Below are 12,545 nucleotides of genomic sequence, written 5' to 3'. Positions count from 1 at the left end.
GCTCAACAAGAGTGGTAGCAGCAGCAACATAGTACGCAGGAGGCTGGAGAGTGTGGCGATCACGCAGATTATACCGAGGAGCAGGAGGGGTAGGTGGTTCTGAAGGAATGGGACCCAACAGGGAAGGAGTGGAAGTGGAAGTGGGCGCATCCGAGGGAGAAGGGTGCCGAGCACGACGGGAGTAGACAAAAGGAAGCGGAGAGAGAGGGGAAGTGGAAGGTGGCGCATCAGAGGGAGAAGGGTGTTGAGCACGACGGGAGTAGGTAAAAGGAAAAGGAGAGAGAGTGGATGGCTCAACCCGAGTAGGAGAGTCAGGAATAGAAACCTCATCCTGTGTAAGCTGAAGCTCATGAGCAGACACAGGTGAAAGGCTAGGAGTGGACCTACCAGGTGACGATAAAGGTGAAGAATCAGGTAGAGTCAAAAAAGAGAGAGGCTCGACTAACGACTCGGTTGTGGCAGTAGAAGAATGACGAGGGTAGAAGGAGCGAGACTCATCAAAAGTGATATCTTTGGAGATTCTCAGTCTTCGAGCAATAGGGTCCCAGCAACGGTAACCTTTGTGCTCCAAACTGTAGCCAAGGAAAACACATTCAACAGATTGAGCAGTCAATTTGGTGCGTTCATGAGGGTGGAGAAGAACAAAACAGGCACAACCAAACAGGCGTAGACCACTATAATCAGCTGGACCATCACCTAGATGATCAACTGGTATCCCTCCCTGAAGAGCAACAGAAGGCTGAATATTAATGAGATAAACAGCGGTAGAGACAGCCTCAGCCCAAAAGTGCGGGGGAACAGCAGAAGATAAAAGAAGAGCCCGAGCAGTCTCAAGGACGTGACGATGTTTGCGTTCAGCCACCCCATTTTGAGCGTGTGCACCAGGACAGGAATACTGAGGAAGGGTACCCTGTTCAGCAAGGAAACCACGAAGCGCACGAGATAAGTACTCGCCAGCCGAATCAGCACGAAAAACTCGAACAGAGGAATCATACTGAGTGCGAACCATGGTAGCAAACGACTTGTAAATTTGAAGCACTTGACTACGAGATGACATAAAGTAGATCCAAGTGTGGCGAGAAAAATCATCAATGAAAATTATATAATATTTGTGACCCCCTTTCGAAACAAAGGGGGCAGGACCCCATACATCAGAGTGAACAAGTTCAAAAGGTCGTTGAGAAACAGAATTACTAAAGGGATATGGAAGTTGTATCTGCTTGCCAAGCTTACAACCCATACAAGTTAGTGAACTATCACCAGATACAGACCCTAGAACACCACTCCTAACCAAAGAAGACAAGCGGGAGCCACAAATGTGACCCAATCGATGATGCCACTGAGCGAAGGATGTGGTGGAGGTGGCAGCTGAAGCAAAAGGGGTGGTGATGTCCGACTGGCTAGAGGACGCAGCGGAAGGAAGGCGCAGCCAATCGAGCTCCCAAAGGCGCTGAGAGTCATGGCGCCGAGGACCGATCCCAACCAAAGTCCCCGTACGACGATCCTGAACACAACAAGAGTCAGAATCCAGAATAACACGACAACCCAAGTCAGTAAGTTGACCAGCAGATAGAAGTTGCATAGTCAGTTTAGGAACATGAGAAACGGCAGGGACATGAAAAGAAGACGTGGAAAGAGTCCCTCTTGCGGCAACAGAAAGAGAAGTGCCATCTGCAGTCTGAACTGTAAGAGGAGAAGGCACGGAATTGACAGCACAAAGATGATCTCTGTGTGGTGTCATGTGGAAGGAGGCCCCAGAATCAAGAATCCAGGGTAAAGATGTACCTGACGAAGAGTGCGGTGGTGGACCAGACGTCTGACCAGCAGAACCAGCAGAACCTGAGGATGGTGCAGAAGCAGTAAGGCGGCGCAGCAAGGTGAGCATCTCCTGGTGAACCTTCTCAAGGGAGCCCTCACGAGAATTAGAGGAGCCTCCCGAGTCCTTTTGAGGACGGCCACCACGGCGACCCTGTTTCCTCCTCTTGATGCACTCCGTGATCATGTGACCATCCTGCTTGCAGTAGTTGCAGAAAGCACTAGTGGAGGTTGCTGCCACCTGTGTAGAAGAGGGCACACCAGGCAGCGGTGGTGGAACGCGGGCAGCCAGGACTGCTGAAGAGGATGGCAATAAGCCCGTGCTCCGTAGGCGCACCTCCTCAGATCGCACCTCAGCAAGGGCCTCCAGAGTAGAGAGCCGAGGATGGCGTGCCAATAGCTGAGCACGACTCTGCTCGAACTCCGGCCGGAGGCGAGTGAGGAAGTCGTAGAGGCGACGAACCTCCAGCTTAGCTTGTTGCCGCACACAACACTGACATCTGCGACAAACATCAGCTCCCAGAGAGTCCAATTGGCGCCACACCGCCGACATCTCCTTGTAGAAATCATCCACAGTAGCATCTCCCTGTTGTAGTTGTTGCTCTTGACGAACAACAGAGAGATACATGGCATCCCCTGTAGACTCATAGCGATGGCGAAGGTGCTCCCACATCTGATATGCAGTGGTAAGGGCCACCACATCCATGGTGAGATCAACATCCATGCTGTTCACCAAGATAGAAGAGGCTCGAGCATCATCATTTGTCCATTGCTTGTATAAGTGGAGTTGATTCTGATACTCTTCAGTGGCCTCTTCAAAAGCATCTAGCATCTCACGTTGCTTGGTTTCATCGGCATCAACAGGGAAGGCCAACTCAGCTGGAGGAGTGGGCACCAGAGAGGTGCTCCCAGACCAGCTGGCCCCTCATGTGCAGCTTCATGTGCTGCACCCAGTCCCTGTAGTTCTGTCCGTTGAAGATAACAGGACATCGTGGGACTGGGACAGCACCGGTGGTGGTGGAGGGCGCCATTGCAGCAGAGCAGCAACAGCAGCTCGTTGAAGACCAGCAGCAGCAGACCAGGAGGAGAAGAGCAGCAGCAGTCGCACTTTGAAGAGCAGCAGCAGCAGCTCGTTGAAGAAGAGCAGCAGCAGCAGCTCGTTGAAGAAGAGCAGCAGCAGCAGCAGAGAAGAGGAGCAGCAGCAGCAGCTCGTTGAAGAGCAGCAGCAGCACGTTGAGGCGGCGGCGCCGGCCGGGAAGGACGGCGGCAGCAGCGGCCTGGAACGGCGGCGGCCTGGACCAGCAGGCGGCAGCAGCTACCAGGAAGAAGAGGGGAGAGGCTCGATGAAGAGAGGAGCGGCGGCCGGCGGCGGCGGCGACCAGAGGCGGCGGCGGCGGCTGGGGAACCTAACCCTAGCTCTTATACCATGTTATGAAGTGAGCCTATATTCCATCGGGCCAACAGGCCAGCACATATACATGAAGGGAAATAAGCAAAGAAGCCCCTATACAATATGATAACTACACACACAGCACAACCCTGTTCTAACAGATAGATGCAGAATGGAATTCAGATGAGCCAGATATTCCAGTGGAGCATAATACTATAAACTATTTTTCTGCAATAAGTGTGTATATATAAATCCTTTGGTTGGGAGATAATATCATAAAGGCTACTGTGATAAGAGAACAGATGTCTGAAACAATAAATACCTGAGAGCAGTAATCATCTGTTTCCTCTTCTTTCTGTTGACGCAACTCATCCTGGCAGAGAATCAGATAATAATTATACACAATGCAGACACTGAGGCAGATTCGCATAAATAAGAAGATAGCTCAAAGATTACAAAGAGAACCCCCGAAAAAGGTGTCAGGTTCTCATTCAGTCATTCTAGATTTGTACTAGCAGGTGACCAGTGCTGATACGAAATCTCAAACTGAGCAAGAACAGTATGATTGCACTGCAAAATTAGCGCAAAAAGACTTGGCTCCTTTTTTGCTGCAAAAACTGATGCAACAATATGACTAGTGAGTGACGAGACCACAACCTTCAGCTATGCAGTCCATAGTATGTCTGTCCACAGTTCATCTTAAGAGCAAATAAGATGCAACTTTAGCTAGTTTATCAAAATCCTCATAAGCCTCTAAGGCCAAAGTGTAAACCGCATAGAAGCCAACATCATGGGCTGATAAACTGAACTAGATAATATCCCACGCGTTGCTACGGAAATTTATGACACGAAATTATCGATTATAAAATTAGGATATATGATAATAACACCCCTCCACATTCTCGCCATGTGAACGGTAGCAGACTTAACAATAAATGGATAGTACTGCACCTTATAGTGCCTTGTGACCTTCTGTTTTAGTCAAATTATTTGTTGCTGAAAAAATAAAAATTGATGATGTGGACGACTTGCATGTGCTTGATTATGTGGAGGGCTTGCATGTGCTTGAAAATGGGATCATCTACTTAGAATAATAAAGATGAGCAATTAACACTAAGATTTAACAAGACAGAAATTAGTCCAAAAAGAATTTGTTCCTTTTTTGCCGCAAGAACTGATGCAACATCACAGCTAGTGAGTGATGAAATCAGGATCTTCAGCTCTGCAGTCTATAGTATGTCTATCAAACCTCATATAGTCCTTGGCCATCTCAAGAGGTGCTAAATCGAATTACATTTAAATAGTCAACACGGTAAATAAAATACAACTTCAACTAATTTGCCAATCCTTCTTGATGTTGGATCATACGACTCTACAGCCAAAGTGTAAAACACATCGCGGACAATATTTTGTTCTCACAAACCAAATGGGCAATAAACATCAATATTTGCCAAGACAGGATATAAACAGTTCAGGTATCTCATCATTTCGGGCGATAAAAAAAATTGACTTCTCTAAGCCATTCATAAAGTGAGGTCAGGAGCACTTGATATACATACATAACATTAGAACACTTTAACATGGTTCCTCACCTGGGTAGGATTTGCAGATCCAGAAGAAGAGAAACCACGCCTTAATTTGATTGTGTTGCTGCCTAGTTTAGGACCTGTATCAAAGACAAGCCAAGCTTCCCAAGTATCATCCTCTCCTGTAAAAAGAGCATGCAATCCCTGCACAAAATATACTTCAACCTTCATCCAACTCTTTCTCAGTTCAGAAGAGATTATTGGAAAATTACATACCGGTGTACTTCCTTGGAGATCGACCCGCGCAGCAAACAGGCCTGAAGGTTGAAATTTACGACGATGCCAGACCTATTTTGACAATGATAGGGTGTTCAACTGTTTTCTGAACCAGGGATGGGAGTACGGATATTGATAACCCAAACACTGTACCATGGCAACTTCTATTTGACAGAAATGGTATATCCACCCCCTACCATGGCACACATATAGTTAAATAACATTGTTTGCCATTATTAACATGATACCCACTGTTCAGAGTTAAGCTCACAACCCACTGAACTAATTTGCACTATCTAGTGAATCAGGTTTGGGGTTTTTTTTTCCTACAGGAGTGATGGCCAAGTATTATTCCCAATGACTAGTGAAGCAAGTTTGGTATATACACTAGTACATTATCTAGTCGAAACTATAAGAGTACTATCCAGAACAGTGAAGACAACGTATTGATCCCGAATATCACAATGTACCAGATAATGTTGCTAAAGAATAAAGACACAGCAGATTTACGTGATAATGTTGCTAAAGAGTAAACACACGGCACATTTTCATACCTGGTACTTATATGCTAACTCAAGTTGTTCAGAAACATCTTCACGCAAGGGAATCCAATCGAGACCTCCTTTTCGAGCAAACCAGTGGCCTCTCAAAACACGTCTATTCTCACCATTCCAATATACAGGGAAGCAATGACGTCTCATCAAATCAACCTGCAGTATAATTATTGACCGGGTAGGAGTAATAAGTAACACTAGTATGATTGAAAACTATAGAATATACAAAAGATTTAAGATGGCTAAGGTAGGGCGACTCCTAATGCGTTCCCACTGCTGGGCGGGAGCTCTTTCCCTAACGACACATGTTCCCGGTTTTCATCTGGTTTGCTGCTGGTTTTTCTCCAGTGTTTGCTACCTGTTTTTATGGGTGTTGGTTTGGTTGGTTCACCGTCGTCCAATCACCGCTTTGACTCAGCATCAAAAGGAATCCACCGCTTAGGCTGAACCTTGTTCCTCTTTCTTCTACGTACTCTCAAAGACCTCTCCCGTTTATTCTTCCTCATCTCTAATCTCTCCCCTTTCTTCCTCCGCCGCCGCTCCCTATCTTCCTTCACGCCGCCCACCACCCCACCGCCGTAAGCGAGTATAAAGGGGCTTGCTCCCATCGCCGGTCCTCACCTCTCCTTCAGCTCACAACCCACCTCGCCATAAGCCGCCGCCGAGGCCCCATCTCCCCTCCTGGCGCCGGTCCTCCATCTCCCCTCCATGGAGCCAAGGTGGAGGCGCCGGTCACCCATCTCCCCTCTCCTAGCATGGTAAATTGAACCATTTTCTTTGGGAATCTTGTCTCGAACTTCAGAAAATATCTTATAAACACAATAAAAACACTATTTTCAGTTAAAATTGTTATTGCATTTACACTGTTCTGGAGATTCTTATAATAGTACTGGCAAAACATTGTTCCAGTTTAATGTACAAGTTCACAACCACCATTGTTACATGATGTAGGCCATTAGCTCATAAGTAGAAAAGGATTGTACATTGGTGCTACTTACAAAGTGTAGTATAAACTGTCATTGTATCGCGGTTGAGGTTGAATTGATCCCAACTTTAACTGTTGCGAAGTTTTACGATGAACTCCACTGTACAATATACAAGTTTCTCTGAGTTTATCTCAGAAAAAAAATGTTGGATTGATAAGGAGAGAATTTTCAAATAGAAGGGAGAACCTCCTTACAAAACTGTTGTTGACCTAGCATTTTGAAAGCCTACTTGAATTCTGTGTCAGATGTTACTAATGTGGATAAACTAAGCAAGTGCAATGGTAAGTAATATGTTTCCCTTCATTAGTTGAATATAGTTCACAGTTGCTTGAATGTACTATTTTATAATTCAATAAGACAACTACGCCCTGTTTTATGATTCTACAAGTTCTACTTATAATTCAATACAACAACATATATCCCCAACTAACTAATTCCTGTACACTTTCATGTTGTATAAGAATAAGATAATGTGATTTCACCCCTGATTAATAAATTTACTGGTGTGATTAGCCAAATTGGTATTGTTACCAATTAATAGTGTCTGAATTTTTTTCCTTTTGTAATCATCCTGTCTTTAACTTTGTGTGCCACTACCATATTGTTCCATGGCTAAGATGCTAGCATACTAAGTTTCTTCCAACAACCCAGCTTTACAGAAATTAGGTCATCAAACTAAGCAATTTCAGTTTGGTAACCCTACTTGATGTTCCACCAATTCTTGATAAATTTGATAACCTCTGCTGCAGCGCATCCCATGATGTGCTTTCGGCTGGGGTCATCACCGACTATTTAGGCCAGACTGTTACAACAAAGGGGCACTAAGTTCTTTTTCTTATGGATAGTGCATAGCGAAGAAACCGGGAATTGTTACAAGTCCTAACACCTAATTCAAATCTGTGTACTAAAGGACACTTATAATTGATTATATGGTAATGATTCCCCTTAAAATATATTCTTGAATATGCTATTAATATATTTATTTCTTTTCTGGCACTTTAGTTCAGCGAAACATGAATAATGCTATATGTTATATGGACATCGTTTTACTTTAACCTTGCAAATTCAACGTCCATCTCTATAAAGACAAAAATCTACTGCTACTTTTGCTTGGCAGATGATTGACCACCTTGCACTGAAGCAGTATTGTTCCTTAAAGTTGGTTTACGAGGTCTTCTCATTTATCAATCTCTTAGTCAAGATGGGAATGGGCCGGGTCGGCCTGCTGGGTCACTGACCCGGCCCAAAATCTCGAGGCCAATGGGCCAGGCAGGTTGGCCTTAAGCAATAGACGGGTCAGCGGAGCCGGCACCGTCTGACCCGATGGATCACACGGGTCGACCCAGATGAGAGCTACGCCCTAGTCCACCTCTGCGGCCGCCGTCGGCCGCCCCCGACCGTCTCTGCCACCGGCCACCCACGACCATCTCTGCCGCCGGCCGCCCACGACCGTCTCTGCCGCCGGCCGCCCACGACCGTCTCTGCCGCCGCCCGGCCCCGGCCATCTCTGCCGCCGCCGGCGTTCCTCCCGCTGGTGCGCCTCAAGCTCGCCGTCCCGGTCACCGTCAAGCTCTCCATCCCGGTCGCCAAGCACAGGTAGCTGGCTAGCTGCAGCACTGTGCAATTTCTTGAGTCCTGTACTCCTGTTCGGCTGTAGCTGTGTAGCAGCGGCTGTGCAATTTCTTGCTAGCTAGGATTTATGTTGATTTCTTGCATCTTGCACATGTAGCTGCAGTGGCTGTGCACATGTTATTTTCTGCAAAATTGATTAATAGCTAGGATTTGAGTTTGAAGTTGAGATTGCTTAAATCTGCATAAGTGATTGTGGAGAATTCCCTTGTATTGTTCTCTGATTGAGATGAATCTTCCATACTGAGAGTCGATCCATATGTATGATTGTGTACATTCAGTTTTTGTACGGCTGTGCATTAGTGTAATGTTGTGTGTAATTCTAGCTGAATTTTGGGTCGGCCCTGAGGTACCCAATGGGCCAGTGAGGCCACGGGATTTAGTCAGAATGGGTCAACCCGTGGCCCCTTGAAATTGGCCTTGAGGCCACGGGTCAGGTCCAGGCCGGCCCATTCCCATCTTGATCTCTTAGTATTTCTCTGTCTTCATTTTCAAATGTTCTAGGTTTCTCTTTTAGAAGTACACATGTTCTGGATGGCAAAACTAAAGCATTTAAGCATAGTTTGACAGCCGACTAATTAGGTTGTGGGGTAGCTGTGCTCATTTAGATTTTTTTGGCCTTACTTATTTGGTAGAGATGAGAAACCCACTGATTTGTAACTGGTTGTTGTGCATTTCTAAGTGGATATCCATCCTCCAACATTACATGTTACCTTCCATCTTGAAAGATATTCATTCAAGTAGATGGCATTCTCTGTGGTACTGCTTTTCTTATGATGATCATGCTGCAGATTTCCTAGGCTAATAGTAAGATACTTTGATTCTGAACTTGCAACTATTATAATGTTAACTTCTCGTGGAGACATACGCGCTGAATTTCTGTTAATCATGCATCAGATTTTGATAGCTAGACAGTAGACAGAAGTTGGAAATGTCAAATAATAAACAACTGGTTCCAGATTCTGATTATGTTTTCATGGTCTGCTAATGTGTAATGAAAAATTCTGGAATCTGTCAAAAGACTTCTTCGCAACCAGCTCAACCCCAATACACTGCCACCCTTCTCTTACTTTACAAAAGAACACGCGCGGGATCAACCAAGGGCACGGCATACCGCCGCGCCTTCTGTCTGCTAGTATTGTTATATGGCTGTAATATGGTATTGCTTTTTTACTTTCAAGTATGTTAGCTAATGATTTTTTTTGTCATAACTGCGTACACTGAGTAGAATCGAATATGGATGATAGATCCATAACTGTTTTGCAAACGAAGAAGAGAGCCTGGTAGCGTATGAGTAGTGACGGATATACTAGATAAAAATACCAACCTCATATAGTCCACCTTTCACAGGAACCCCAACCCGCTCCTCCTCCACCTTATACAAATATTCAGAGTCTGACATATCAGCTTTAACCAAGGAACCTGTTGGCCCTTCACTGCATTCCGCATACTCCCTCCACCAGTACCCAAGTAGTGATTCTTCTCTCTACAAACCAGTAAGACAATGATGATATAACAAATATGAAGATTATAACCCCCTTTACATTATAAAGGGGATACAGACTAAAAAATAAACCAAGTCAAAGAAAATAAACTAGCACAGCCCAAACCTATAATAGCACACTGAAGATCCCTTGTGCTACCAATGTTATTGCTTCCAAGTGAACTGTATTTCAAAAGCTGTAGGATTGCACCTAGCTATAGCTAAGTCACTACAGCTTATGTGATCTTGCGTTTATTGCAGCTAGCTATAGCTAAGTCACTACAGCTTATGTGATCTTGCGAATAAACGTTCAGCGGTAAATAATCGGCATTTAAAGTAGTGACCTCTAAGAAAGACGCCTCCAACGCCAAACAGTCCCTCATGCTGAACCTGAAATAGTCTCCTTTCCCAACTATCTCCGTCCGTGGAACTGAAGAAGAGAGCACTGCATCAACAGCCAACCACAAAAGACCATCAAGGATCAGTTCAGTAACAGGTTTAACTTACACATCGTTAATTCAGCAGTTCACTTCGCACGTTTACTGGCCGCTGCGCGGATCATAAATTACGAGCCCAATTGGCAGATTTAGGGGACCGCACAAACGTGCGTTTTGGCATTACATCACGCCGTTCGTTGAGAGTCAAATGAAAAACCGGTCCACAGGAAACCTACGACCCAATTAGCGTCAGGTGATCACGGGATCAGCGAACCAGGGCACCGATGATACGCATCAGATTAATTAGCAGGCCTACTACTGGATCGGTTGGAGTAAGCAGGCGGGGAGGGAGGGAGGGAGGAGGGCGCACCTCTGTCCCCGAGGGGGAGCTTGCAGAAGTACCAGCGGACGTCCTCGCCGTCGGAGGGGCTCTTGGTGCGAGCGAGGTACTTGCGGCGGGCGGCGCAGTTCTCGATCGCGTCCTCGAGCCTAGCGATGTTGGACGGCGTGTTCCGCAGCAAGTCCGGCGAGGCGCCCTCCGGGTGGGGCGCGTGGCTCGTGGACGCGTCGTCCCCCGGGGACGTGTTCCGCGCCCAGCTCTCCTCGGGCCTCGCCATGCGCGCCGCTTCGAATTCGGGGGCGCCGGCGAGGGAAGGGGGCGAGGAGGCGACGGTGGCGGTGGAACGGGAGTGAGACGGCGAGGTGGGTCTCCTCGCTCGCCGTGGGTCGGAAGGAAGGAAGGAACGGGGCGGATCCGGATGGTTCCTCCCGGTCTGACTCACGCCCCCAGCTCAACCGCCGGTCGTGTGCTCGTGACACGGAAGCGACGGACCAGTGGTTCTGTCTTCTGTGGTTGCACCGCACCAGTTTACGTTTCTTTCTTTTTATTTGTTTTTGACAATAGAAGGCCCACGAAGGACCCAACACTTTGGAAATTCAATTTCTACACCCATGAATAATACTCATATTTGGGAATGCTGGCAGACCTGAGATTTCAAGGAATGTAGCATTCAAGTATCTCTACTATGAAAAGGAATCGAATGTCGTGATGGTTCGACCTCCTACTATCGCTATTGATACAACTCTTTCCATCTCTGATTTTTTTCCCGTAGCGATGTTCTCTCTCACTTCCGTTTTGTTTTGGTTCCACCTTGTTACCCACCCACGCACCCTTCCCACGATCCTCCCGACGTTCCCCATGATCTTCCCAAGGCAGCCTCCTCTTGGAGAGTCGCTCATGGCGCAACGAGCGATGTTGCTCCCTGGCACCTCCAAACCATGGCTTCCCCTGCATCTCCTTCACATGATGCCGCCACTTCGCTGTTGCCATCAATGCCTAGCTGACAACAGCTCTCCTCATCTTTTTCTCGCGATGCAACCTCCGTTGCGATGTTGCCGCCCCACAATCTCGACCGGCGCCGCGCTGGCCGCAGCATCCCGCGCGAATAAGAGGTCGGCCATTCTCTTATTTGGATCCAGGTAGAGAATCGCGATGGAGGTTGCTATAGAAGTTGGAGAATCGCGAGGGGCACATCCGCACATGTCAGTAGAGGCGCAGGCGCGACGGAGAAGCACATGATGACAGTGTGGGTGGAGGAGTAAAGGGCCACTGGAGATGGGATCACGTCCAATACATCGGCGTACCGGCGTGCAGTGGCGCCAGGCTAGAGGTAGCTCACGAGGATGTTCAACCTAACCAACCGCTTCACGTTCTTTCTGCGTCATGGCGCGGTCGTCCTCGTCTCCGGCCCAGGTATGTTATCCATCCAAGTCTACTAATTTCTCTTCTTATTCTTATTTTCTGCTGATATAAGTAATCATGTCGATTACTGTGACGCCCGGGTAATTAAACTACAGTGATCCTTTGCTAATGATGCCATGTCACCACTATTACTGTTACTAATCTCCCGTTGATCCAAATCCGGTTCAAATTCAAATTCAAATAATAAGTGAAATTCTAAACTTCTCAAACATGAAAACTAAAATGATCATCATGTGGCAAATAATTGGTAACTTATTTTGGGTGTTGGAACCAACCTTTTTCAAAATGTTTAAGTGCCTAAACTAAATAAAAACAGGGGCTAAAACAATTATTAAATACTTTTGAATAATAAACAAATGTAAAACTAATTTATTTAGTGCCAAATTAATTATGACAGTAGCCTAACTAATAATGCTAATTTAGGGACTAAGTTGATATATTATAAAACTGTATATAAAGTAAAACTAAAAGAAACAGGAAAATAGATAAAAGGAAAAGGTCAAACAAAAAAAAACATAAAACAGAACCCCCCAACTGGGCTCCGGCCCAGCACGGCACCAGCCCACCTAGCACAACCAACCGGCCGGCCCACCCCCGCACTACCTAACCACCCCACTCCCCACTCGCCCACCGACACCCCCCGAAATATCTGCCCCCCCCCTCTCCCCCGATTGAATCGGGATCGAG

General features: G+C 46.5%; 1 protein-coding gene across 2 annotated transcripts in view; it reads right to left on the bottom strand.

Annotated features, from left to right (window-relative positions):
• Positions 1-10,925, bottom strand: part of LOC123147604 (phospholipase SGR2) — a 31,160-nt gene extending 20,235 nt beyond the window's left edge. The window contains exons 1-7 of one of the 2 annotated variants that reach the window (XM_044566866.1): positions 10,467-10,925; positions 10,004-10,104; positions 9,504-9,662; positions 5,562-5,717; positions 5,008-5,079; positions 4,798-4,935; positions 3,528-3,578 (exon numbers count right to left, since the gene is read on the bottom strand). In XM_044566866.1, the coding sequence (XP_044422801.1) occupies positions 3,528-3,578; positions 4,798-4,935; positions 5,008-5,079; positions 5,562-5,717; positions 9,504-9,662; positions 10,004-10,104; positions 10,467-10,713 (924 nt within the window). In that variant the 5' untranslated portion in view covers positions 10,714-10,925. The remainder of the gene's footprint in view (positions 1-3,527; positions 3,579-4,797; positions 4,936-5,007; positions 5,080-5,561; positions 5,718-9,503; positions 9,663-10,003; positions 10,105-10,466) is intronic. The other variant, XM_044566865.1, reaches the window with a different exon arrangement.
• Positions 10,926-12,545: the final 1,620 nt, after the last annotated feature.

The sequence above is a fragment of the Triticum aestivum genome, chromosome 7A, assembly GCF_018294505.1.
Source record: "Triticum aestivum cultivar Chinese Spring chromosome 7A, IWGSC CS RefSeq v2.1, whole genome shotgun sequence".
Taxonomy (NCBI): Eukaryota; Viridiplantae; Streptophyta; class Magnoliopsida; order Poales; family Poaceae; genus Triticum; species Triticum aestivum.
The sequence above is the reverse complement of the archived record's forward strand: the minus strand, read 5'-3'. Positions and strand labels throughout refer to the sequence as shown.